The sequence below is a fragment of the Petaurus breviceps genome, unplaced genomic scaffold (genome assembly GCF_028583685.1).
Source record: "Petaurus breviceps papuanus isolate PSGF00001 unplaced genomic scaffold, PetGlider_PUasm1.0 138, whole genome shotgun sequence".
Lineage (NCBI taxonomy): Eukaryota > Metazoa > Chordata > Mammalia > Diprotodontia > Petauridae > Petaurus > Petaurus breviceps.
The window spans coordinates 11,548,781-11,576,024 of record NW_027185694.1 but is presented as its reverse complement, the minus strand read 5'-3'; the positions used below and the strand labels follow the sequence as shown (position 1 = coordinate 11,576,024).

Here is a 27,244-nt window from a genome sequence, read left to right as displayed (position 1 = left end):
CTACTCATAGTAGTACAATGACACAAATAAATGTAAAATATATTAAAACCTTATCATCCATCCAAGGGAAAATGAGTAAATTGTGCTGCTATTTACATGCCTCTTCTCAAGGCAAACATGCCTATTTATTTAATTCAAAGCTGTTTGCCTCAGAGTTCAATTATTCCAACTTCTAGCTAAGTAACAAACACTTACTACAGTATCTTGATAAATGTTCATTAAGCCTTTGTTGGAAGACCATCAGAGAGTAAACACAACCATTTTTGTAAGCTTGGATCCATGGATATGAAAGGTCAAACATTTTGAAGATATAAATGTAATAAATAACAACATAATTCACTAACTTAATTGTTCTTCTCTGTAAACAGTGGCCAGTGTTCTGATTAGTAATGTTTAGTCTGGTGACAAAAGATATTCATGTTTAAAGTTAGTCCGTCTGGAGGGAGTAAAGAAAAAAGGCAAGACTCATGTTCACAAAGGGGATTGCTTTTGCTGAGATGCTAACTAAACTTAATTTTGAAGACCAAAAAGAGGAAATAAAGTCCTACACAATTTAATCAAATCTTCCCATCAAAAATACTATCTTGATTTATGCCTTGTTATTTTTAAAAGACTTTTAATAAATAAGTGGAAGGTACTGCTAAACTTTAGAATTTTCTACAGTAGAAATATAAAACATTAACTTAAAACCACCCCTTCTCTCTAGTTCTCTAAAACTGCAACTACAAAATAGGAGGGTTAGTCTAATTTTATCTGTAACACTCTGTGGAGAAAGAAAGCCATCAAGGTGTCAGATTATGTATTTAAAAACAATGCTGTGAAGTTTATTTTAAAGCTAGTACAGAGCAATATTTTTTTGCCAGAAACCCACCATTTTCTGCAATGTATTCCTGAAGTATAACATGAAAGAAAAATATCTGCAATTATTTTTCCATTGTTTTACATTATGGAATCAATGATCAATCATCCTTATTTTAAAATGATCAGAGGTTTTTTCTTTAGATTTAATTTTCTAAACTTCCTGACCTCCTCACTGCAGTAGTCAATGATTAAGCAATAAGTATAAATGTATTAGAGAACCAAATACTTTAAAGGAACCCACAGGGAATCCTTATGTAAAAATCAAAGCATTAGGTTATATGAATAACCACACCCTAAATTAATCTTTTAAGTTTGTTTAGATATCTATTCAAATTTTCTTGAAGTAAAGCATACAGTACATACACCTGTGCTCTAGTAGCTAATAACAAAAAGTTCACAGGAATTGAATTACAGCAGAAGCTTATAGAATATACCAAACGTTTGCTTGCCTACTATAGGCAGAGCATATAGGTACATTACATCTATCCCATCACTAAAAAAAATCCTAGATAAGCATGCAAAAGTTGAGAATAAGAAACTTTAAATGTTTCTATTCTTCTTCTTAGCCCTTCCACATTTTGAAAATTGCTTGTGAAAACTCCATTACAAAAATGGCTTGAGTACCTTTACAAGGGAAACCCAATAGAAACAATAAATGAACTGAATGATATTCATACAATATGAGATTATGCCTATGCACACGATATAATACTACTGTATTAACAATTCTTCAAAAATTAAAATACTGTATTTTAAAATTTACTTAGAACTCAAATGTATACTTGTCTGGCTGATAACAAGCTTGTGCAAAAGAAGGTAATGTGACTACCTTCTGTCCTCTGTTACTACTTACTACTGAGTAAACTATATTTACTTCAAACTGAATTTAAAATTCAAGAGTAGTCCCTGTCAAGGAATTTTAATCAGGCCTTTCCTCAAACCAATCAATCAATAAACATTTATTAAGCACCTACTATGTACCAGACACTGTGCTAAGCACTACAATACTTAATTATAAACAAATGTACACACATTCACATTATGGATACATTTTTTTTTTTTGTATTTTCTTCCAAATAAAATAAACTTTAAAAAGCCCATTTCCAATACACCCTAACTGGTGACTATCTTAGGCCAATACAAAATAGACAGACTTTTTCATAAGCCATCTGTGGTGAATAGAGAAGAACCATATCTTTTAAAAAACAGTTCTCCCCACCCCCATAGGTAGATCTTAAAAGGCATTTAGCATATAATGAGCTTTGACAAAAAAGGACCTTAAATTCTGTTTTTTAATTAAATATAACACAGAAAAGAGCTGATAAATAATTCAATATTATATGCCCATCACTTTCTCCTGAATTCCATATTCAAGGCTTTTTTCTGCCTTTTTTTTTTGCAGGGGGAAACGGAAGGGGAAGAGGAAAGAAGGGAGATACAGTGAAATATTAAAAGATGAAGATATAATTACATGAAAGAACTATACGTTCTATTAGATATAAACACACACTTATACTTCATTATACAAACCTTCAAGGGCAGTTTTTCTAACTCAATTCAACAAACCTATTGGTATATATAGTCCCAAATGAAGTAAAAGAATATGGGTATATTACTAGCACAAAGATTCTATAAAGGAAAAATTCTATAAAGCAAGGCTTTAGGTTATCATATGTTACATCATTAATTATGAAATAAAGGCAAACTTCTTTGATCTCTGCTAGTATAACTCATAATTCTCCCATAAAATTTTTCTCTGGAGTCTAACTCTATGTTATGAGAGTAACCCTAGGTTCTTATGAGGCTATGACAGTAGAATATAAGCTCCTGCAAAGCCTTCCAAGATGAAACAGCTGAGCATAGTAAGTGGTCTTTCTGTACTTAACATTCGAGGACCAGGCTAGCTAAGATTAGAGAAAGTCACCTCCAGAAGGCTGGTGTACCAGAAAAGGAATTTAATTTGGCTATAACAGTTCCTGAGACTTCCTCGAGGCTGTATTATACCCCAGTGAAAGTTATATCAATAAAATTATGATCATTAGAAAATGACTAATATAATGACATTTATCACCCTAGATGTTATTGATCAAGAAACTTATCACCTCAAAGGCACATGTTTTTCCCTAGTGTAAAACACCTCAAATCTCAATTTTTCATTGTTTTGTTTCACTTTACATTCTTTCTGAAAATTATTTATGACATTAATCTTTTATCTGAATGCCTCCTTTTAGTTTTTTAAATGTATACTCTCACTTATGTTCAGAATTTTTTTTTTTTTAAAGCAATCGGGGTTAAGTAACTTGCTCAAGGTTACACGGCCAGGTGTTTCTGGGTGGGTGCTAAGTGTCTGAGCCCGGGATTCGATCTCCAGGTCTTCTCAACACTGGAGCCGGTGCTCTTACTCGCTGTGCTACCTGGCTGCCCCGATCTTTAGAATTTTTAAAAAAGATATTAACTATTATTTACTAAACTTGAAAGATAAGGAACTGAAACCCATAGAGCATAAAAGCCTTGCTTAAAAGTAACACGAATTAACAGAAGAAAAGATGAGAATACAGTCTTCTGACTTCTGGCCTAGTGTTACTTCTATTGCAAAGTGAATAAGCTGAACTTAATGGCCTTCTGACATACCTTCCAGATGTAAAATATTATTATTCCGTAAAAAGCTACATCTTTTTGCATAAAATCCCCTGAGACCCAACATATAAGTTAAATGATAGGGAATGAGAAATTAATGCTATGGTTTTAACTATAACAAGTCAATGCACCCATGAGGATCAAATCTGACATACCTCTTCATTAGTTCCATACTTTAATCAATTGTGCTAAAAGGTCTGAGTGACAGATACAATAATTAAGGATAATTTAAACTAAAAATTACTTAAATCTTTTAATAAAAAAGAAAAATAAAAGCATTACCTGACCCTGATCCTGATGTGGTCATGTCATAAATTAAGTCCTTTAATGTTGTCCCCTCTGAAATAAAAGGGCGATCTAAGGAGGGATCTTCTTCATTTGGAACACGATGATGTATGACAGTACGACTGTGGCAAATATAGATCATCAACATCAATGAAATACAGACAAGGCAGACAGGTCCAGCAATAACAGCTGCCAATTCCACAGGACCAAGATTAGAATGTTTCATTGGGGTACCTAAAGAGAAGAGTAAAGAAACTGTAGCCAGTAAGTTGATTTGAAATTCAGTTCAATGTTGTATATCTGCCATTATTACATGTTTCATGTAACAGACACTTCTGGATTAAATTACATGCATCTGTAACTATGGATGTTTTAGGGTGGAGTTAGCCTAGCCTCAGATCTATTTGTATGGCTATGGATAAGTCACTTCAATGTCATAAAAAGACAGACATAAAAAAAGATATTGGAAAAACCATGCTGAATGGTGTTGCATGATAACAGTTCTACTTACTTCTTTATTACTAAACAATGGCAAAAGTGTCCTATGAAGTAGAAAAAAGCCTAACTATGCTGCTCAAGTACATATGCATACTGATCCAGACTCTAGGCAGAGTTAAAGAAATCCCCTACTTGTGCTTCCTTTGACTTACAGTGTTGGTGAAGCTGCTACCTAACTGTAGTCACACTAAAGTATTCACTCTTATTCCCTTGATCAAGTTCCTTGGTAAAATTCTTCTACTATGGTCCAATACCAAGTCATAACAATTTTTGTCAAATTCACTCACAGTATTACAAACTAATGGGTAGATTGCTAAACTAAATGTTATATCTTAGACATCTAGTTTGACCGTGCTCAAGCTAACAGACAAGGAAACTAAGATCCAGAGAAGTTAAGGAACTTCAGTCACAGTTTTCATTTCCTTAAGTAAATAATACTTGTAAAGAGGAGAGATATTCACTAACCCCCCAATAAATAATAATTCTTTTCTTAACCACCCTTCCTATCTGCTAAGCTCCATGCCTTCAAGGAACCACATACAACAGTGACCCCTAATTCGCTTTTTAGAAGGGGAGACATGGAGAACTCCCATAGAGTCCACTTAAGGCACCAAGAGCAGTCATCTCATCATCTCACCTGGCTTCTGATTCTGATCAACGTAACCTACATAAACAAAAATTTGGGGGTGGGGGTAGACAGTTGGTTCTCAATGATTTTTAAGAATGTAAATGTGTCCTGAGACTAATAAGTTTCAGAACTTCCGATTTAGAAATTCTATTTGCATATTTAATTATATGATTCTAAACAATTAAGAAAAAAAAACCCACAAACTTACCTGTTGGTAATTCTATTTTATTGCAGTGGTCTTTGGCACAACAGAAAGGTGACATCAAAAATCCATCTCTTAAAGAGGGGGCACATACAAATGGCCTGTCTCGGGGAACTAAATCAACTTCTGGTATACACATGCTATTGTATATAACTTTGTCTGCACTCTGTGTTGCAGCAACAAAGCAAAGTCCATCTGTCACACATGTGTAATTTTCTTTAATACAGAGGTGGCAGAAACACTGCAAACCTGGAAAGTTAAAAATGCAATCATTAGAAAAAGCTCTGAAGTGAGGAAAAACTTTAAGTAGCCCTATAATACTTTATATATAATATATTACAATATATTAATAATACTTAATAGTAATTATAATACATAATACTTAAAATTGTGTTAACAATTGTGCTACCTATATTAAACTGACCAATCAAACTTATCTCAAGATACTTAACATACTTGGGATCTGCAACATCTGGTAATTACTTCTGGTTGTGTAGAGAAATTTGCCTGTATCTAGACCTGCATTCTTTTTCTTTTTATGTATAAAGAAAACATGTATGGAGTAAGGAGCTAGGTATACTACTATTAAGGTAATTAAAGAGAGAACCTGAAATCATCACTTCACTCTTCACTGTCTTTTCTGCCTGTCATTGCCTAGGTTAACAATAGTACAGAAGATATATGCATGCTCCTCCCATTTCTTCCCCCATTTATATAGCACCTACTACATGCTAAGTGTTTTATAAATACCTCATTTGATCCTCATAACATCCCTGTGTGGTAGGTGCTGTCACTATACCCATTTTATAAATAAGGAAACATGAGGCAAACAGAGACATAACAACCTGCTCAAGTAAATGTCTGAGGCAGGATTTGGACTCAGGTCTTCGTGACTCCAAATACAGAGCTCTTTCCCATTATACTACCTAACTGCCTCAAAAAAACAAGCAAAACAAACTTCCTAATACTGAAATTAAGAGCAATCAAAAAGGAAAAGAAGAAAAAGAAAAGAGTTAGAATCTAAGGAAGTACTCATCAACTGGGGAATGGCTGAGAAAACTGTTACATGAATATATGATATCATGAAAGACAATCTCTGAGAAAGGTGATAAAACTAATGTAGAATGAAGTGAGAACCTAGAAGAACAAGCAACATGGTACAGAAAAAACAACTTTGAAGGAAGTAAGAATGCCGATCAAATATATATATTTGAGGACCTATAATGAAGCACATTACCCATCTCCTGGGAAAACTATGGATTCAAGGTACCTAAAAAGACATACATTTCTAGACATGGCCACTGTGTGGATCTGTCTGACTCCAGATCTCATGTTTTTAGTGTCCTGTTTTGTTTTTTCCACAATAGGGGTCCAGGGGGAAACTGGCAGAAAAAAAAAACTAAGCAGAAGAACTGAGTTCTAGCTTCTATTTGTTTTCAGCTGCAGCTTATTCACCCCAAGCTAAGTTCTAGCTCTTCTTTGACCTTCCACTTTCTTCCAATAAAGCTACTAAAAAAATCTGTTGTTCAGTTTCAAAAACAAAGGACAACACATCCCTCATTAACCTCAGTGCATTCTTAGATTCAGCTTGTCTAACAGTTTACAGAATTCTATTTTTCTTCCTCATTGGAACTGTTTCCCTTTGCCTCTTCAGAATTTCATTTTTCATAATCTCCCATCCTTTTTGGGATGACTTCCCTGCATCAATGTGCTTTATGGGCTCTTAACTATCTTTCCCCAAACCCTCTGAAATCTGCTTTCCTAAAATCTAGTGTGCCTGTCAGACCATGTCCTGGTATGCTCTCTTTCTGTATCACCAAGTAAGTCGTCACTTCCCTATAGGGTTCTTACTATATCCACCTTAGCAATCAGTTCTTCCCTGTTAGTGAGATCAAGAATAGAATTTCCCCTTCTTGGTTCCTTTGAAGGATAAATTTTATAACTAAGGCAAATTACCAAGTTTACATTTCAAACAACAAACATTTATTTATTAAGAATATACATGGGCTGAGCTAGACTCTGGAGGTAAAAATACAACACTGTTCTTGTACAGAAGAATCTTACTTTCTACTGAGGGGACAACATGTTCACCCCCAAAACAAGCTTATACAAAATAAATATACAATGACTGGGGGGAAGGGATAGAATGGAGAATAAACATTAATAACTGGAGAAATCAAAACAGAATTACTGAAGGGGGCAGCACTGGAGTTAAGCCTTAAAGGGGGGGAAGGGGTTCCAAGAGACAGGCATCTTGCCTCAGACTGGCAAAACTAACAAAAAGAAGAAATGACAAATACTAGAGAGATTGTGGGAAAACAGGCATGTTAAAGCATTGTTAGTAGAACTGCGAATTAGTCCAGTCATTATGGAAAGAAATTAGAACTATGCCTAAAAATTTACTAAACTGCATATGTCCTTTGACATATCAATACTATTAATGCCTACACCCCAAAGAATCAAAGGAAAATAACTCACAAAAACATTTATAGCAGCTCTTTTTGTAGTGGGAAAGAACTAGAAAGGGGACTGCTCGCTGAAGAAGTACTTATCAAGTGAGAAATGGCTGAAGAAATTGTTATATAAATGTGTAACAGAACATCATTGCTTCACAAAAATGACAAATGGAATGGTTTCAGAGAAACCTCAGAAGATTTGTATGAACTGATGCAGTGAGGTTAATAGAACCAGATGAACAATTTATACTATAGTAACACCATAAAGACAAACAATTTTGAAAGATTTAAAAACTCTAATCAATGTAACGACCAGCAATGACTTCAGAATACCAGTAATGAAGGAATGCTACTTACCACCTGAAAAAGAGGTAAAGGTATTCAAAATGCAGAATGTGTCATGTATTTTTTACATGGCATTGAAGGATTTTGCTTTCCTTGACTATGAATACTTCTTACAAGGTTTCTAATCATAGGTTACTAGCAAAACAATGGTCCCCTCAACTGAAATGTGGAAAATTAGGAGGAATGTTGGGTTACAGGAAAAGATGAGTAGCAGAATTAATTTTAGATATGTTGAATTTAAGATGACTAACGAAACATTTAAATGGGAGATACCTATTTACCCAGAGAGAAAAGACTGGGTTAGCAGATTTGGGAGTCATCTGCACAGAAGTGATAGCTGAATCCATGGAAGCTGATGAAGAGAGAGAATATACAATTAGTCAGTCAATCAGTCAAGAAACATTTATTAAACTCCTACGTGCCAAGCACTGGGCATACAAATAAAGGCAAAAGATAGTCCCTCAAGGAGCTCACAATCTAATGCAGGAGACAATCTGCAAACAGTTATATCTAAATAAGCAACGTACAAGACAAAAAAGAAATAAGCAACAGACGGAAGGTACTAAAATTAATAGAAATTGGGAAAGGCTTCCTGTAGAAAGTAAGATTTTAGCTGGTATTTGAAGGAAATCAGGGAAGTCAGGAGGCAGAGATGAGGGAGAGAATCTCAGGAATGGGGGACAGCCAGAGAAAATGACCAGAGAAAATTCTAGGCCAAGGTTTCCTAAACTTTTTCCACTCCCAACCCCTTTTTGTGTTTTAGCAGCGTTCCTTGGTATTCCACGACCTGAGAAGCATGTGCAGTGAAAAGTGGGCATGCTGTGTATTCAGTACCAAGCCTGCAGTGAAGTTCTGAGTTGCATGGGCAAGTGCCGCCAGAAACACCTTGGATTCATTATGTGTTTTATTTTTAATTATTTTTGGTCATTGTTCATTCAGAAATCTTTTACTGTTGCCAAATTTTTCAATAGGGTAGTGACCCATAGTTTAAGAAGCTGCTCTAGGAACCACCCAAGGATAAGTGGGAGGGTATAAGATAACAACCCTAGAAAGGGGACCAAAAAAAGGCGTTAAGCACCTCACAACAACCCTATAAGTAACAGTACAAATAGTATTATCCCCAGTCTAATGGTGAAAACATAGGTAAAGCATGTCTAGTCACAACTCAAACCTAGATCCTCTGACATAAGTCCTATGTTCTTGCCACTACACCAAAGTGTACATATACCAGGGAAAAGTTTAGATGGAATCCTAATTTTGATCTTATTTCACATTACAATGGTTGAAAATCCCAACTTAATCTATTTCCCTACTGATTCCAATCAATAAGGTACAAAATATCCAAACCTATTTTAGACCTATAACAATGCCTTCCACAGAGTCTGTGAATAATAGTATTTTTTTTTGCTTTTATTTTTTTGGAGGTCAATTGAGGTTAAGTGACTTGCCCAGGGTCACACAGCTAGTTTTTGTGTTGTGTCTGAGGCCAGATTTGAACTCAGGTCCTCCTGACTCCAGGGCCAGTGCTCTATTCACTGAGCCACCTAGCCACCCCCTAATAACAGTATTTTTTAAAATACAATCACTTTTTTTTTCAGCAGAGCCAAATAAACCTGGAGAATGGTAATAAAAGTTTTGTTCCACTTCATCATATGTTAAAGGTTATGCCTTAAAAGCCAAAGTAACAGGAAAGAGCAAGAGGAAAAAAAGGATCCCAGTAGGTCTTAAAAATATATGTGTTAGTGTTAAATAGTTCAAAACTTGAGGAGATGTTCACCAGAACTATGGAAATTAAAATACAAATCCTAATTTTGAGCCTCACAGGAAATTTCTAACAGTCCCTAAGAGACGTATTCGCAAGCAACATCTACTTTCACTACTTGTCCTCCCAGAACTCCGGACCAGGCTCATGAATCAAGGGTTAGGAAAAGAGGAATTAAAAGAAATCTGAAAGTAAACATCTTAGAGGAGAAAGGAAGAAATAACCTGTCAGAGGTCTGGACAGTGTATCAGTTCATGACTAAATAAAGACTGTTGGAGGGTGAAAAAATACAGTTTTCATGACCTAAAACTAAAAGGTTTTGCACAAACAAAATCAATGTAACTAAAATTAGAAGACAAGTACATAAATGAGGAAAAACATTATAGCGAGTTTCTCTGATTAAAGTCTTATTTCTATATTATATAGGGAAGTGATTCAACCTTACAAGAATAAGAGCTAACTGATAATTGGCCAAAGGATACAAACAAGAAGTTTTCAAAGGAAAAAAATCCAAGCTATAAATAGGTATAGTGGGAAAAAATACTCTCCCTAATGAGGGTCTGCTCTCTCCATTTACCCTGTGGCCCTAAGAAATGAGTTTGTAGTTTTGGTTTGGTTGGTTCTGCTTTATTCACCCTTTTCAATTTTAGATGCAGATGGTATAATCCCCACTAGACCTGGATTCCAGCCATGGTGATCTTGGAGCCAAGATTGCTGGCCAGATATGCAGCCAGCCAATCCAGCACAGAAATTCTGAACAGCCAGGATGCCCAAGACTTAAGCCCAAGGAAGGAGGAGGAGTTCTGGATTTGGAACTTGGGACTGTGCTATAAAGGAATTGAGCTAAACTGTGAACCTAATTCCTCTCCTCCCTCCAGAGATGGAGGTGGCCTAAGAGCGGAGAGGAAGAGAGTATGCACTCAAATGTTGGGAGAACGTCTGCACACTCATCCTTGTCATACCTCTGAAGTAAATATTCCTTTGTAAAATCAAAAGAAAAAAAGTTCTCAATCATTAACAATTAAAGAAATGCAAATTAGAACAACTTTGAGGTTCTACCTCATACCCACTTGACCAAGTTGGGGGAAAAAAGGAAAATTACAAATGCTAGAGGGACCGTGGGAAAACTGGCACCATACGTTAAAACACTCTTGATGGAGCTGTGAACTGGTCTAGTCATTTTGGGAAGCAATTTGGAACTGTGCCCAAAAAGCTATTAAACTGTACAGACTATTTGACCTAGTAATGCCCCTACACCCCACAGAGATCAAAGGAAGAAAAAAAAGTCTCATATGTACAAAAATATTTGTAATAGCTCTTTTTGCAGTGTCAAAGAATGGAAACGGAAAGGGTACCCATCAATTAGGAAATTAATACTACTGGGCTATTAGAAATTATATAGGTTTCAGAGAAACTGGGAAGACTTACATGAATTGATACAGAGTGAAGGGAGCAGAAACAGGAAAACAATATACATTAACCATACTATAACGACAAACAACTTTGAAAGACTTAGGAACTCTGATCAACAAAACGACTAACCACAATTCCAGGACTCATAACGAAACACTGCCGAACTCCTGATTGAATTTACAGACTCAAAGTGTTCACTGAGACTGTTTGCTTACAGCTTTTTTTTTTCAATATGGCCTATGCAAGTAATTTATTTTGCTTGACTATACATGTTTGTAAAGAGTTTTATTTTTCTTTCTTTTTTGATGGTGTGTAGAGACAGCAGTTTTGCTGATTTAAAAAGAAAAAAAATATATAACTTTTTGAAAGGTCATGAAGAAAATTCAATTCCATTCCTAAACAGACCCCCTCTTGCTTACACCCTCCCCCCAAACAAAACAAAACCAGGAGAGAGAAGGCTTTAAATAGTTTGTCAGGATCTAAAGAAAGATATCAGAACACCAAAACATAGCCTCTGGATCACCAAGATTTATCCTTCAGGAAACTACCAAAGCATCAAAATAATATAAAGTCCTTTGCAAATCTTAAAGACACTATATAAATGTTAGGTAGTAACTAAAGAGATCACATACACCAGACCTTAGAGTTCCTTAACTACCTATTCAAAGAGATCTTTACTAGGAAAAAGGTTTTCTGAAGGAGACATGTGATTATATAGGTTAAAAGGGGAGATAGGTATCTGATAAGAAATTTTGACTAGTCTAAAACTTAAAATTAAGGGAGAGCAAACTGAATGGTTTCCCTCTTAAAAGGGAATGGTAGAAGGTAATGTTCATTAAGCCATACCAAGCTGTGAAACATTGCTACTACTGGAGTAGTCTTTCAACAGATTGGTTTCTTTAGAGAATTTTACATGGGAAATTCCTTACGTTGACACTTTTATAATCAGAAGCTATGATCTTGGGTGATTAGGTAAAGTTGATAGGCTACTGGATCCAGAATGAGAAAGCATAATTCTCTTTCCACCTGATAAGGTTCCTTCTCTGCCTCTTTTGGGGGTATTCTCCCAAGGTCCTATCTGAGGGCTTCCAGGTATATTTTCCATGTTTTCAACTATCACTTACATACAGATTTACTATCGCCCCCTGCCCCGTTTCTCTCTCTTGAGCTCTAGCCCTATATCCCTATTAGATACTTCCAAATGGATGCCAAATCCCATAATCAACATATCCAGAAGAGAACTTATTATGCCCTCAATGCCTAATCCCTCCTCCTCGTTTGCATATTTCAGTGGAAGATACCACCATTATTCTACTCATATTTACAACCTAGGAATCTTCCAACTCACTACCCTATATCCAATCAAGTTATACTTCCAGGATAACATCTCTTATATATTCATAGGAACCTCAACCTGGTTTAATCCTTTATCACCTCTGCTTTGACCTACTGCAATAGCAGATTTGAATTTAGGAACATGGATCTTCCTGACTCTCCACTGCAGCACCTAGCTGCCTGACTTCATACTATTACCCTTTCAAATAACAAAATAAATAAATAAATAAAATAAAACAATAATAAAGTAAATACCCCCTCCATACAAACTGGTTTACTTGATATTTTCAAAATGGGACATTCCATCTTCCATTTCTCTCTTTATACATTCTGCCCTGATGCTTAGAAGACAGTCCCTTCTCATCTCAGTTAGTATGTGTCTGAATCAGAACTTGAATCTACTTCTTCCTGGTTTTGAGGTCACCTCTCTATCCACTATTCCCCCTTGTCATGACACCAAAAAGAAAGCCTCACTTTGTCTGAACACAAACTGATAGCTCTTTGTAGGTTCTGCGTGTGGTGATGCATGGCTGTTCTTAATTGATGGAGTTATTTTCTCTTGTAAATTCTGATAAAGAACAAGACTGACATGCTAACTAATTACATGACCTCCTCTCTTCCCCAAGTGATCAATGTCCCAATTTCTTAGAACAAGTGACGTTCTATCTGAGATTAAGCAATAGCATATCTGTGATGCCCTTAGATTCCTATGGCTATACACTGGTCCAATGGCTATACACTGGTCCAAAGTGTGCCTACCAACAAGCACAGGTAATCTATTAAGTCCTATTTATAATGGGAATTAGGTGTATAATTAGTCCCCATGAACAAAGAATTCTTATTAAATCCCTGCTCCTTTGTACACATATTGCACACTGAAGGTGTTTAATCAATATTTGTAGAAATAAAGCTTAAGTTTAGAAAGTGACATATATAAAAAGCTACTATATTACCCTATTATACAATTTTGCTTAATTTTTTAAATATAAAGGTTTGTGTGTAGATGAAGAAAGAATTTTTCCATAGAAAGTGATTGCTATGTTCAAATAGAATAAAAACAAAAAAGGGTTTGTAGCCCCCAACCCTATTCTAGGGCAGACGAAACAAATGGTCTTTTCCCCCTCCTCTGAGCTAGGGGGTAAAGCTGAGAGGTTTCAGCAACTCAAATTCTGTCTCCTATCCGATTAGGATATAAAAGCCTGAGATCAGGGTTTCCTTGGTTCCCATCTTTAGCAGTCAATAAAACAAAGGCAAAAGTCTTCATCAAAAAAGAAAATGTCACTATCACTTCCTGGCTAGTAGAACCCACTGGCAGATGTGCCAGTTAGTCAAGAAGGCAAGCCATAGGAATATCGAGGCAGTCAGAAAAGAAAAAAAGATTTCAAAAGTAATCCCTAATTCCATCTTTTGTTGTTGTTGTCATTTAAGTCATGTTCACCTCTCCATGACCACATGTGGGGTTTTCTTCCCAAAGATACCATTTTTGCCATTTCCTTCTCCAGCTCATTTCACAGACGAGGAACTGAGGTAAACAGGGTTAAGTGACTTGCTCTGAGTCACACTGCAACTAAGTGTCTGAAGCCTGTTCTGAAGTCAAGTCTCTCCTGACTTCAGGGCTGGTACTCTATTCACTGTGACACCTGACTGGCACTTAACCCACCATGACAACTAGCTGGCATTATTCCATCTAATTAACCCTTTCCCATAGCTGATTACCACTGGATTCCTTTGTTCTCTGAGGGGTTGGGGAAAAGGAATGTGAATTATGACTCATTGGTGATCTTGGCTCCAAGTCTTTCTCCCAGAGCTATTGCTCCAGGTTGGGACAAGACTCAACATTAGCAAAGTCTGTAGCTCCTGCCCAGTACTGGACAGTCAGCAGCAGACCAGGAAAAGTGTCCCTTAGAAAACAGGGTGGGAGTATAGTACGTGAACTATAGGTAGAACTGACCCAAGTCAAAATTCTGAAGATGAAACTTGTTAAACCCTAGCCTCCCACCTCCCCTATCATTTAAGTCTGTTTCATCATGTAGCTCAATTACATATCACCTAAGTTTTTTTTATTATAACACTAAGCTCTCTAGATATATGCATTAGTATTCACAGTTGGCTGTTCATAAAAAAATTATCATTTTAACTTTTAAAAATTCTTAAGCAACATTAGTCATTCTTCCAAGATACATTTACCAAGGAAAAGTTTCATAACTGAGAGACCATATCTCTCTGGGTTAGTGAGAGTTTAGGCAGGCTCTTGGGCAACTTCCTATGGGAGGGAGGAAGCAGGAAAATGGGACATTCTGGCCCTGGCAAGCTAAAAATATTTCTGGCCCAAATGAGTATGAGTTTTCTAGTCATCAGGGAAAGGACAGAACCAAGGTCACTACAGGAAGGGTCAAGTTATAGGAAGGCTGTATCTGGAAAGAAAGGGGGCCAGGAATAATTGTATTCTTTTTAAGGGGTGCTTAGTAGTATGGTCTTTTTGTGAAGAAATAATTTTGACTGTCCATGAACTTATTTACCATTTATAGCAATGCTTTTATGGGACTAATTGGGTTTAGCTGTGTCTTCAAAGAAAGAGAATCTGTTATCCAGAAGGATTAAGAGAAGCCTGCATTTTACCAGATTTAGCTGTGAAGTGCTCGGGAAAATGATCTCATCACCTCATTATCACTGCTTACTAGATATAGATGATTCTTACAATAATTAATAATCCCATTAATAAGCCAACAGCCCTACATACATCGATCTGAAGGTCAAACCTCCTGAAAAGGATGGACTTAAGGTCTTTTAGGAAAAGAAAGTCTGCCCTATCATTCAACATGTAAAAGGCTCTTCTCCCAAGACTACCTGGTGGAAAAGAGGTGAAATGAGTGGTGTGGAAGCTACCAATTTGATCATGGGTAGAGGGCTATTTTTCTCAGTCCCAAAAAGAAAGACTAAAAGGGAACTGAGAAAGAGTTAAGGAAATGAAGAACAACAAAACCCTGTAAGAAATAGAGAGGGCCAAGATCAGAGGCTCTGACAACAAAGTTCCTCCAGGAAAAGTCTGACAGAAATTAGGCACAGAGCCACATCTCACACCATAAGCCAAGAAAAATTTAAAAAAGAGTTCGTGATATCAAGGGTGAAATCATAAGCAAATCAGTGGAACATGGAAGAAAATTCCCCATCAGATCTATGGATAAGGGAAGAGTTCATGACCAAACAAGAGATAGAGGTTCACAGAGAGTAAACTGAGTAATTCTGACTGCATTAGAAAAGCAAAACATTTAGAAAAAGATTTTACAGTTAAGTTTCTCTAATAAAGGCTTAATTTCTAAAATATATAAAGAACTTACTCAAATATACAAGACTTAAGAGCCATTGCCCAATTAATTCAGGTCAAAGAATGTGAAAAGACAGTTTTCAGAGGAAGAAATCAAAGCTATCAATAGCCATATGAAAAAAAATGCTCAAAATCACTAATAATCTGAGGTACCTAATCATACCCATGAAATTGACTAAGATGACAAAGAGGGAAAATGACAAATATTGGAGAAGATGTGGGAAAATAAGTACACTTAGCTAGTCCAACCATTCTGAGAGCAATTTAGAAGTTCAGTAATCTTTCAGTTGTGTCCAACTCATTATCATCCCATTTGGGGTTTTCTTCATAAGGATACTGGAGTGGTTTGCCATTTCCTTCTCTGGCTCATTTTACAGATTAGGAAACTGAGGCAAACAGGGTTAAATGACGTGTTAGTATCTGTGGACAGATTTGAACTCAGGAAGAGGAGTCTTCCTGACTCCAGGCCTAACAGTCTATCCATTTTACCACCTGGCTGCTGCTTAATACCACTACTAAGTCTATTTTACCCCCAAAGAAATCAAAGAAAGAGGAAACAAACCCATAACACAAAAATGTTTTTAGCAGCTATTTTTGTGCTAGCAAAGAATTAGAACCAGAGGGGATGCCCATCACATGGGGAATGGCTAAACAAGTTATGGTATATGAATGTGATGGACAACTGCTGGAAGAAATGATGAAGGTAATGGGAAGATGTGTATGAACTGATGCAAAATAAAGTGAGCAGAACCGGGAGAACTATTTATACAATAATATGTTGTAAAAGTAATCTAAATTTAAAGAGTTAATAACTCTGATCAACACAATTTATCACCACAATTCCAAAGGACTCATGATGAAATATGCTATCCATTCTCTAGAAAACTGATGGAATCAGAATACAAACTGAAGCATGTTTTCTTCTATTTCTTTTTTTCTTCCTTTTTTTGGGGGGGTAGCTAATTTGTTTATATATATATATATTTATATATTTTATACATATTTTAATGGGGTTTTTTTTTGCCTTCTCAATGAGTAGGGAAAGGGGAGAAGGAAAGGAGAGAATGTGGAACTGGAAATAAAATCTAGTATAAAAAAAAAAGTTCCTGGGGTGGCTAGGTGGCACAGTGAATAGAGCATGGGCCCTTGAGTCAGGAGGACCTGAGTTCAAATTCAGCTTCAAATGCTTGACACACTTAGTAGCCGTGTGACTTTGGGCAAGTCACTTAACCCCAACTGCCCTCCAAAAAGCAAAAGCAAAAAAAAAGTTCCTCCAGGGGCAAGCTAATAAAAAAGGGAAAGTAGAAGGTGGTCAGAGAACTAAGCACAATGGACAGCTGACACATCAGCAAACACCAAAAAAAAAAAAGATTGGGAGATACAAAATAGCGATTCTTTGCCTCTAGAATAAAGCTCAGTTGGCCAATGGAGCAGGAGAGGTTTATAAAGGGGGTATTTTCTATCACCAGAAGAATTCAGGCTGAGTAAAGCTGTTATTTTATCCAAAACTAGAAGAGCCATGAAAGACATAGTATACAATGGGCCAAATGATGACCCTATAAGGTCAGGGAAATTAAGGATGCCTGAGGTAAAGCAAAGTCTTTGAAGATTCCAGGTATCAGAGAAGACCCCAGTACCCTCTCAAGAATCAATGCCATGTTGGAGGGTAAATACTCTTACATCCTATGGCTAGAAAACTTCCATATTTTCTGCTCTCTTATACTTGTTAGAATTTCCCCTCCTACTTACTCCCTCTACTCTTATCAATCCCATCCAACTCTGGTGGTTGAAGTGTGTATATTTGTAATTTAAGATATGGTTGGAAATAGAGAGTATTGGATTTGCAGGAGATAGATAAATGAATATTATGGAGATGAAGATAGGGAATTTAAGTGTATACTTAAGTTCACAAAAAAAGAAATTTAGATGAAAACAAATGTATTTTAATCAGGCTATGAAATGCTCACAACTGAAGCTTGCCTAAATTTCTGAGAATATTGAAAGAATGGGTTTCCCTGGTCCAAGAGGGCATGCACATATAAGCTTCTTACATAAGCAATTTTAATGTCTAACTCGACATGACTTGAATGTGTTGCTGGTTAGCATTTTGTAAGTCATAACACCCTTCCCATCATGTAACAGTAAGAGCATTCAACTCCTAAACATAAGAGATTACATGGAAAAACAAGAACATTGAGACCACTTATGACCAGGGATGTGTTCTAGCATCAAGGGGAAGGGAAAGGAGAAGGAAATAGGCATTTTTAAGCATTTACACTATGTGACAGGCACTATGCTAAGAGCATTACCCGTATCTCGCTTGGTCTTCACAACAACCCTGGGAGGAGATAGTATGATCCCCATTTTACAATTGAGGAAAGACAAAGTTGAAATAGACAAAGGTTAAGTGACCTGCCTCATGCTGTACATGTTATTTCCTCCATAAGGTGGGGGTTGGATTACATTATTCCTAAGGGACCTTTCAATTCTAGATCTATGGTCCTATGATCCTGTGATCTCTAGGATCAAGAAGCAGGCATCCTGTTCCAGAACTGAGATAACACTAAGTAGTATAGTGGACAAAATATTGGTCCTGGAATCAGAAAGAATACATGAGTTCAAATTCTGCCGCAGATACTAGCTATGTGGCCCTGAGCAAGTCACTTCAAACCTCTGTCTTACTCAGTTTCCTCAACTGTAATGCAGGGATAATAATAGCACCTACCTCACAAGATTATTATGATCAAATATGAAAATATCTGTTAAGCTCTCCGCACAGTGTCTGGAACATAGCAGGAATTATATAAATGCTAGACTCTAGCTCTGCCCTGCCCTACCTACCCTGGTATATCTCCTGATCCCTCTTCTTCCACTCTGCCTCCTGGAATGCCTGTTCAATTATTAACAAACTTCCCTTTATACTAGACTCTTTCCTGCTCCCAAAACACAGGGGCAGGATGTTCCTTGTTCCCCCAACTGCTACTTCCAAACGTTCTCCATCCTGCCAGGATAGAGAAGACAAAGAATTCATCTTATTTCAAACCCCAATAAGTAAAACATAATAAGCACCTAATCAATATTTTTGTTGTTGCATTTTCTTCTCAATTCAAATGTTCCTAATAAGACATGAATTTGTGAGCCCCTCACCATCCTGGTCATTCTTAGCTGGACCTGCTCCAATCTGTCAGTTCACTTTTGAAATGTGTTGCACAGAACTGAACTTTATCAATATCTGACCAGAGCAGAACTAGGGGCTAGGACCTCCTATGCTCTGTTTACTTCGGGCCTAAGAGTACATTAGTTTTTGTTACACTGCAGAATTATGTTAAGCTTGAAGCAAACTAAATCTGTTTAGTATTTATTATGAATTGACTCACATAAAAAGAACTATTAACGCCAGCCCTGGAGTCAGGAGGACCTGAGTTTGGATCCGGCCTCAGACACTTAACACACACCAAAAAAAAAAAAAAACCAGCTGTGTGACCTTGGGCAAGTTACTTAACCCCAACTGCCCCACAAAAAGCAAAAAAAAAAAAAAGACCTATTAAGAAAAACCTTCCTCATTATCGATTGGTATTAGCTCTGTGTGTAACTTTTCAAATCCAAATAAGAGCTAGTGTGACACAAAGAAGAGAGTTGGCCTTAGAAGCAAAGCCTGGAACCAAAGTACTGGTTTTACAGTATATTGGCTGTATGACCCTGGGCAATTTATAACTCTCAGTGTTCTGGGCAACTCTTTGACCATAAAACACCAAAAAGGTACTAACTGACCTGCACTGATAAAAGGAATTTCCTTGTTTGGGATTTCCTATACCAGTGAAATCACAAGTACAGTACCTATCCCTTATTCCTAATCTTAAGTGAACATATTTACCTCCATTCAATTTCACTCTTGCTGGTTTTGGCCTGCCTCCAGGTGGTTGAGATCTTTTTAGATCCTGATTTGATTATCCAAAATTATACCTCTCCCAGATTTTCTTCACCAGCAAATTTGACAGAAGGCATAGGCCCTTCTCTAACTTTATCCAACGGACTAATAAGTATACTGAACAGCAAAAAGGCTGAGGATGAAGTCCTTGAGAAAGACTTTCCTCCAAATTAACATCAAATCCATTAATCAATATTTTTAGCTACAGTCATTCAAATAGCTACACATACACTAAAATATATTATTATAATTTAACCTATATATTTTTTTAACTATCTGGATAACAAGAACACCATAAGGAACTGTCAGATGCCTTACTGAAACCCTGAAACTACTGTTTGACTGGCTACTGACCACATCAAAAAAGAGAAATATGATACCTTTGATATGACTCCTTCTATGGTGGTTCCAAGTAAATACCGCTATTAAAAATGTGTTATGCATATACTCTGTGTGTATGTGTATATATATATATATATATATATATATATATATATATATACACATACCGTGTTTCCCCGATAATAAGACCTATCCCGAAAATAAGCCCTCCCCTTACTGTGTAAGATTCCTCTGAAATAAGCCCTCCCCCAAAAATAAGCCCTATTGAGATTGCTACTGTAGTGAAGGTGATCCTCTCCGCTACACGCCACATTACGGTACCCTCTGTATGCACCGTCCTGTCCCCCTCCCCCGGGAAACACATGCCGCGCTCTGAGCTGCATCCAATCAGAGCTGCAGCAGTGAGCACGTCATCCTGTTCTTCCCCAGTGATTTGCTTGCTGGTGCCATTGAGAGCAGTGCCGCAGAGGAGAGCTGAGGCACGACAACATAAAAACCCGGTATGTAAGCGGGAGTGAGGGGACATGATGGAGGATAAAAGAAGGACTGATGGTCATAATTTTATTATTCTGTCTGTTTTGACCCCCAGACATGAATACAAAAAGGAAGAGCTATACTGTTGAGTATAAGAAAGCAATTGTAGAGGAGTCACATGGCAAGAATCTTGCAGTTTTCTGTAAAGAAAAACTTTTGGATCTTCGAATGGTCAGAAAATGGAGAGCAGATTATAATAACCTCAATCAACAGGTGGATGAGGGAAAAGGGAAAAAGCGCAGGTTTGGATCAGGTCAGCAGCCCTTATATCCTGACTTGGAGATCCTCATTGGTGAATGGATTGCTGACAGGAGAGCAAAGGCCTTGGTTGTGCGCAGGGCTGATATTCAAGCATTTGCCCTTTCAATGGCACCAGAGTTTGAAATGGTCTCAGAAGGATTCAAAGCATCACAACACTGGTTGGACGGTTTCCTTCAACGGTATGAACTGTCCCTAAGAAGATCAACAACACTGTTTAAGCTGGAAAATGCTGAAGTTATTAAACGTGCACTTGCATTCAAGTCCTTTATTGATAGGATCGACACTTCCAAGTACCAAACCTGCAATATGATTGCTATGGATGAAACTGCGGTGTTTATGGGACAAAGATCTCAAACAACAATTCATCACAGGGGTGCAACGTCAATCTACATTCCCACCACTGGCTATGAAAGTGCACGGGTCACCTGTGTTTTGGCAATTCGTTTGGATGGAAAGAAAGCCACACCTCTAATCATCAATAAGGGCAAGAAAGATAAGATTGAACGTGTATCTGGCATTTACGTTCTTGAAACTGAAAAAGCCTGGTGTACACAAGCCGTTATAAGAAAGTGGGTTGATTTAATGCTGCCACTTGTTATGCGAGGTAACCAAAGAGGTCTGACAGTCTGGGATTCAGCCAGCACTCACCGCGCTAAAGAAATGAAGAACTTCCCTGCAGAGAGAAGAACAGATCAAGTAATGATTCCTGCAGGAATGACTGCCTATCTCCAGACCCTTGATATTGCAATAAAGAAGCCATTCAAGGACCATTTGCGCATGGAAGTCAATGATTACATTGAAAATAGAATGGAAAGAAATCAGCGTGGAAACTTTGTGAAGCCCTGTCTGCAAGAAGTCGTGACTTGGGTGAAGAAGTCGTGACTTGGGTGAAGAAGTCATGGGATAAAATTACTGACAGCTGTGTCGCTAAGGCACTACGAGCAGGTTACCTGGACAAGACATATTCATTTAAAGAGAGCTATATTGCTGGACATGACAGATTGGGTCCACTTCTTCTCAAGGAAATGGAGGCATCCATTTGGATGGAGACATCCAGGATGGAATTCAGGGTATGGACACTTATGACAATGTTGTTGAAGAAGATGACATGATCATTATTGAATAAAGGTACATTTTTTTGTTCACATTTACCTGTTTATTAAAATTGCTGTCAATGTTAATTAAAATAAGCCCTCCCCTGAAAATAAGCCCTCTGGTGTTTTTCTGTCCAAAAAAAAAATAATAATGAGACAGTGTCTTATAATCGGGGAAACACGGTATATATATACATACACACAAATATATATACATGCTTGGCTATAAATGTACACAAATATAAAATAAATTACAACTAGAACTAAATAATTTAATAATTCAAAAACGCTTGTTTTGACAAAATGATTTATTTTAAGGATCTAAAAATTACCTACAAAGTAATGTTTTTCATAGAACCATAACACTAGGTTTTCAACAGGAGAAAACATTATCAAATAAATCAACAAGTATGTGTGTAGCAAAAAGACTTCTCATTACTCCATTATGATTGGTACTAAAATTACTAAATTACTTAGATAAATACACAGATGACTGTCATCTTTCTCTCAACTCTCCTCAGAGAGCTCATCTATTATTATGACTTTATATTACCTCTATTCTGATGTCTCTCAAATCTCTCTGGTCCTAACCTTGGCAGAAGTTTTATATTTCAGGTTTTATGAATTTTTAAAGATATTATATTGTAAAAATGTAACAGAATGCCTGTACAAGGTGTCCTCACAGTATAAATAGAAACTATTATGTAATCAGTAAGGTTTGCACCTAGGAAAAAATGGATAAAGCTGCTAACCTAAAATAAGTAGGGCTCAAACAATATATGAGTCACATAACCAGCTCCAGAGATCAGACGCAAAAACCAAAAAGAAACAATACTGAGCAGCTGACAGAAAAAGGTAGCAGAATAAGGAAGCATCAGGATAGGCTAAGATCATAATCACCAATTTCTGAACAGGAAGCACAGTTCTATTTGCCAGGTGGACAATAAGAGATTACCATAGGGGAATGCAAAAGGAAAGAGGGATAATCTAGTGACAATCCTCTTGACTACACAGGTACTAGTGGCAATGACTAAGTACTGGTTGCTAATAGTATCTTATACATATGTAATCTTTCATTTATCATTTTTTTTCTGCTTCCCTTGGAATGCCTTTCCTTCTCTTCTCCTACAGAAATTCTATATAGCCTTCAAAGTCCAACATAAGACTGATCTTTCTGAAGCATGTACAACTGTTATGATGAAACAACCTTTCTTTTATTATAGCTGAAAATTAAAGCCCTTCACAATCTAGCTCCACCCTAGCTTCCCAAACTGATTACATATTACTCTACTCCTGGTTCCAGAAAACATATGATGAAGGTGGGAGGCTATGGAAACAAAATACATACTATCAGACATGGTTTGTTCTATCAGTCTGTTCTGCTTAACTTTTTCTTTGTGGGAAGAGAGTTCATTAAGACAGAAAGGATATATAGGGAAATAACATGTATGGGGCGGGAAGCATCAATGAAGTTTAAAAAATAGATATTTATTTTGCTTTTTGTTTTCACTAAAGCTCTCAAAACTCTATTGCTATTTGGGTGAATTAAGGAGAAAATTATTTGGTGGGGTGGAGGGGGAAAACAAAGGGGAGAAAACCTGGTGAAAACTGGTAAAAGCTGATGGCAATAAGCACAGTTGACTTACTTTACTTTGCTGCTTTTGCTTTCCCAGATAAAGTAAAAGTTGACTGAGGGCAAGACCAAAGTTTCATATTTTTTTATAACCCCCAAAAAGTTTAGAACACTGTACATCATAGCTCTCAAATGACTGACTTAAGATAAAAGCAAGATGATTGATTATCACAGTTGCTTCTTCTACAGAGGATCTGAACTTCTGGCAACTTTAAAATGTACAGCGTAACAAAATGTACAGCGTAACAATTTAAGTAAGCTATCTAAAATTACAAAGAACTTTAATGATGATTTTATCATCGAGTTTATTATGAATAATAAAAGTTATTTAAAATAGGGAAAGGGGAAGTTATTATGATCATTTATCAATAAAGATCAAATTATCTTAAATTCATTGACAGGGAAACAAATGTATTAACAAGATAATAAGGAAGATGAGCTGAAGGAAACATGTATTCTTATCTAATTGTAAGAAAAAATTAAAACTTCAAATGTGGTGCCGAAATGAAAAAAAAAATCCATTTAGTGATATTAGCAAAATGCCACAAAGACCATTACATCTACAAAATAATCTGTAATAAAACATTCCAAAAGTTGCTATAAATTCCTTTTCCATCTTCTTCCCTGTATATACACATTCAAGACACTGGATATAGCGTAGGACTATAAGCCTACTTCTGCCATTGGTTAACTGATACCTGGCTTCAAGGAAGTCACTGCTCTCTGAGTCTTAGTCACTTTTAGCTCCAAAGTACATAATTTTGAATCCCTATCAACCATTTTATTGCTCTGTGATGGTCAAAATAAGGAACTAATTTTATAAACAATGTGATTAAGTTTATATAAATTGAATATTTAATTTATATAAATTGAATATTGAATAAACAGCTTTATACTACCTGATCTCGGGGAAAAAAAGTGTATATCAGCAAAGGAAAATAAAAAATCCAAAATGTGCACATGTTCCATCTGCAAGTACAAACCAGAAAACTTAGTACATATCATAACCAAAATTATATTTCTAAGCTATATGTAATATAATATGGTTAAAAAACCTTTCTGTTGCTAATTGAGTAAAAAAAATAAAAATATTCTAAATATAACAGTTTTGCTAAGCTAAACTGGTAGCTCAATCAATAAAATATTTACTGGCTAGTCAACCTAAGTACACTATCAGATGGTCCTGCTAAATGAAAAAAGATCCCCCCAAAGCAAACATCTCTAATCTCAATCAAGGAAGTAGGAATGAAAATGTGATATAGTCTCATAAAACATGCCACCACAAAGTTCATCTGTGAGTAACCAAGACTAAACACTAAAATAGTACATTTATTTTCAAATATCTGCAAAAGAGTATATTGAAGACTGAAAGGTTTTCAACATCAGAGAAGCTATGTGATCTTTCAATACACAGTTCAGCTGTAAAAACCTTAGTAATTGCTCAGGATGTACAATTTTTAAAAATACAGATACTAACAAACTTTAATTCCAAAAGCTTTTAAGCAAAATTTCTTGCTTCCAATCTCTTATTTCCCAACCCATAGCAGCAAATATTACTTTCCTTTAACTGTCATTTTGATCATGTCACTTTTCTGCTTAGGTTCCCAAAGTAAATCACAATTATTTCTCATATGAAACCCAAGTTTCTAATCCTAACCATGCGCTTTGCAGAATCTCAGAGTTGGAAAGGACCTCAGAGTTCATAACTGAAAAAGAATCCTTTCTACAAAATACCTAACAAAATGTAATCGATCATTTGCTTGAAAGTATTCTAGTGACATGGAACCAATAACCTTTCCAGGCAGTTTTTTACAGAATTCTGTTATGAAGTTAAACAGGCCTAAATCTGCCTCTCTGAAACTTCTAGCCCCTGTTCCTAGTTCTGTTTGCCTTCTGAAACCAAGTCAGACAAGTCTATTCCCTCTTCCACATAACAGTCATTGAAATACCTGAAGATAGTACCATGAAACTCCTATGTATTCCCCAGTCTAAACAGTCTTAATTCTTTCAACAAATTCCCTTGTGGCATGATCTCAAGATACTTCACAATTTGGCCACAATCCTCTGGATTCTTCTTAAAATATAATGCTTAGGGGTGGCCAGGTAGCCCTGCAAGTAAGAGCACTGGCCCCAGTGTTGGGATGACCTGGGATCAAATCCGGGCTCAGATACTTAGCGCCACACCCAGACATAATGCTGTGTAACCTTGAGCAAGTTACTTAACCCCAATTGCTTAAATATATATATATATGTATATATATATATATATATATATATAAAATATGTTATATATATAATACTTAGAGAATTAAACACTATACTTAATATGTCTGACCAGAACAGACCTGAGGGTGTTGATCACTTCCCTAATCCCTAGGCCTAGACACTATGGTTTCTCTTAATGAAGCCTTAGTCTGAAAATAAAGGGAGATCAATGAATTGGGCATGCAACTAAAAAAGCTAGAAAAGGAACAAATTTAAAATCCCTAACTAAATACCAAATCAGAAATTCTGAAAACCAAAGGAGAGATTAAAAAAAATTAAAATTAAGAAAACTATTGAACTAATAAATAAAACTAATAGCTGGTTTTATGAAAAACAATAATAAAATAGATAAACCTTTGGTTAATTGATTATAAAAAGAAAGAGGAAAATCAAAATGCCAGTATCAAAAATGAAAAGGGTAAAATTCACCACCAATGAAGGGGAAATTAAAACTGTATACCAATAAATTTGACAATCTTAATGAAATGGATATTTACAAAAATATGAATTGTCCAGATTAACACAGAAAAGGAGGTAAAATACTTAACCCCATTTCAGAAAAAGAAATTGAACAAGCCATCAATGAACTCCCTAAAAAAAATCTCCAGGCCCAAGTGGATTTACAAGTGAATTCTATCAAACATTTAACAAACAATTAATTCCAATACTATATAAACTATTTGGGAAAATAGGTGAAGAAGGAATCCTACCAAATTTTTATGACATATATATGGTCTGGACACCTAAACCTGGAAGAGTCAAAACTGAGAAAGAAAATTCAATTTACCTAATGAATATAGATGCAAAAATATTAAATAAAATATTAACAAAGAGATTATAGCAACTTATCTCAAGGATGATAAACTATGACCAGGTAGGACTTATACCAGGAATGCAGGGCTCATTCAATATTAGGAAAACTATTAGCATGATTGACCACATCAATAACAAAAACTGATAGAAATCATATGATTATTTCAATAGATGAAGAAAAAGTTTTTGACAAAACACAACAATCATTCCTATTAAAAACACTAGAGAGCATAGGAATAAATGGAGTTTTTCTTAAAATGCTAAGTAGCATCAAAACCATCAGCAAGCATTATATATAAAGAGGATAAATTAGAAATATTATCCAATAAGATTAGGGATGAAACAAGGATGTTCATTATCACCACTGTTATTCAATATTGTACTAGAAAAGTTAGCTTTAGCAATAAGAGAAAAAGAAATTGGAGGAATTAGAATAGGCAAAGAAACAAAGTTATCACTCTTTGCAGATGATATGATAGTATACTTAGAGAATCCTAGAGAATCAAGTAAAAAAATTGCTTGAAATAATAAATAACTTTAGCAAAATTGCAATTTATAAAAAAACCCACATAAATCATCAGTATTTTTATATATTACTAACAAAATTCAACAGCAAGACATAGAAAG

At 36.0% G+C, this 27,244-nt stretch overlaps 1 protein-coding gene across 3 annotated transcripts in view; it reads right to left on the bottom strand.

Annotated features, from left to right (window-relative positions):
• Positions 1-27,244, bottom strand: part of TGFBR1 (transforming growth factor beta receptor 1) — a 70,365-nt gene that overhangs the window by 27,593 nt on the left and 15,528 nt on the right. For 2 of the 3 annotated variants that reach the window (XM_069105708.1, XM_069105713.1), the window contains exons 2-3: positions 5,118-5,360; positions 3,781-4,038 (exon numbers count right to left, since the gene is read on the bottom strand). In XM_069105708.1, the coding sequence (XP_068961809.1) occupies positions 3,781-4,038; positions 5,118-5,360 (501 nt within the window). The remainder of the gene's footprint in view (positions 1-3,780; positions 4,039-5,117; positions 5,361-27,244) is intronic. The other variant, XM_069105710.1, reaches the window with a different exon arrangement.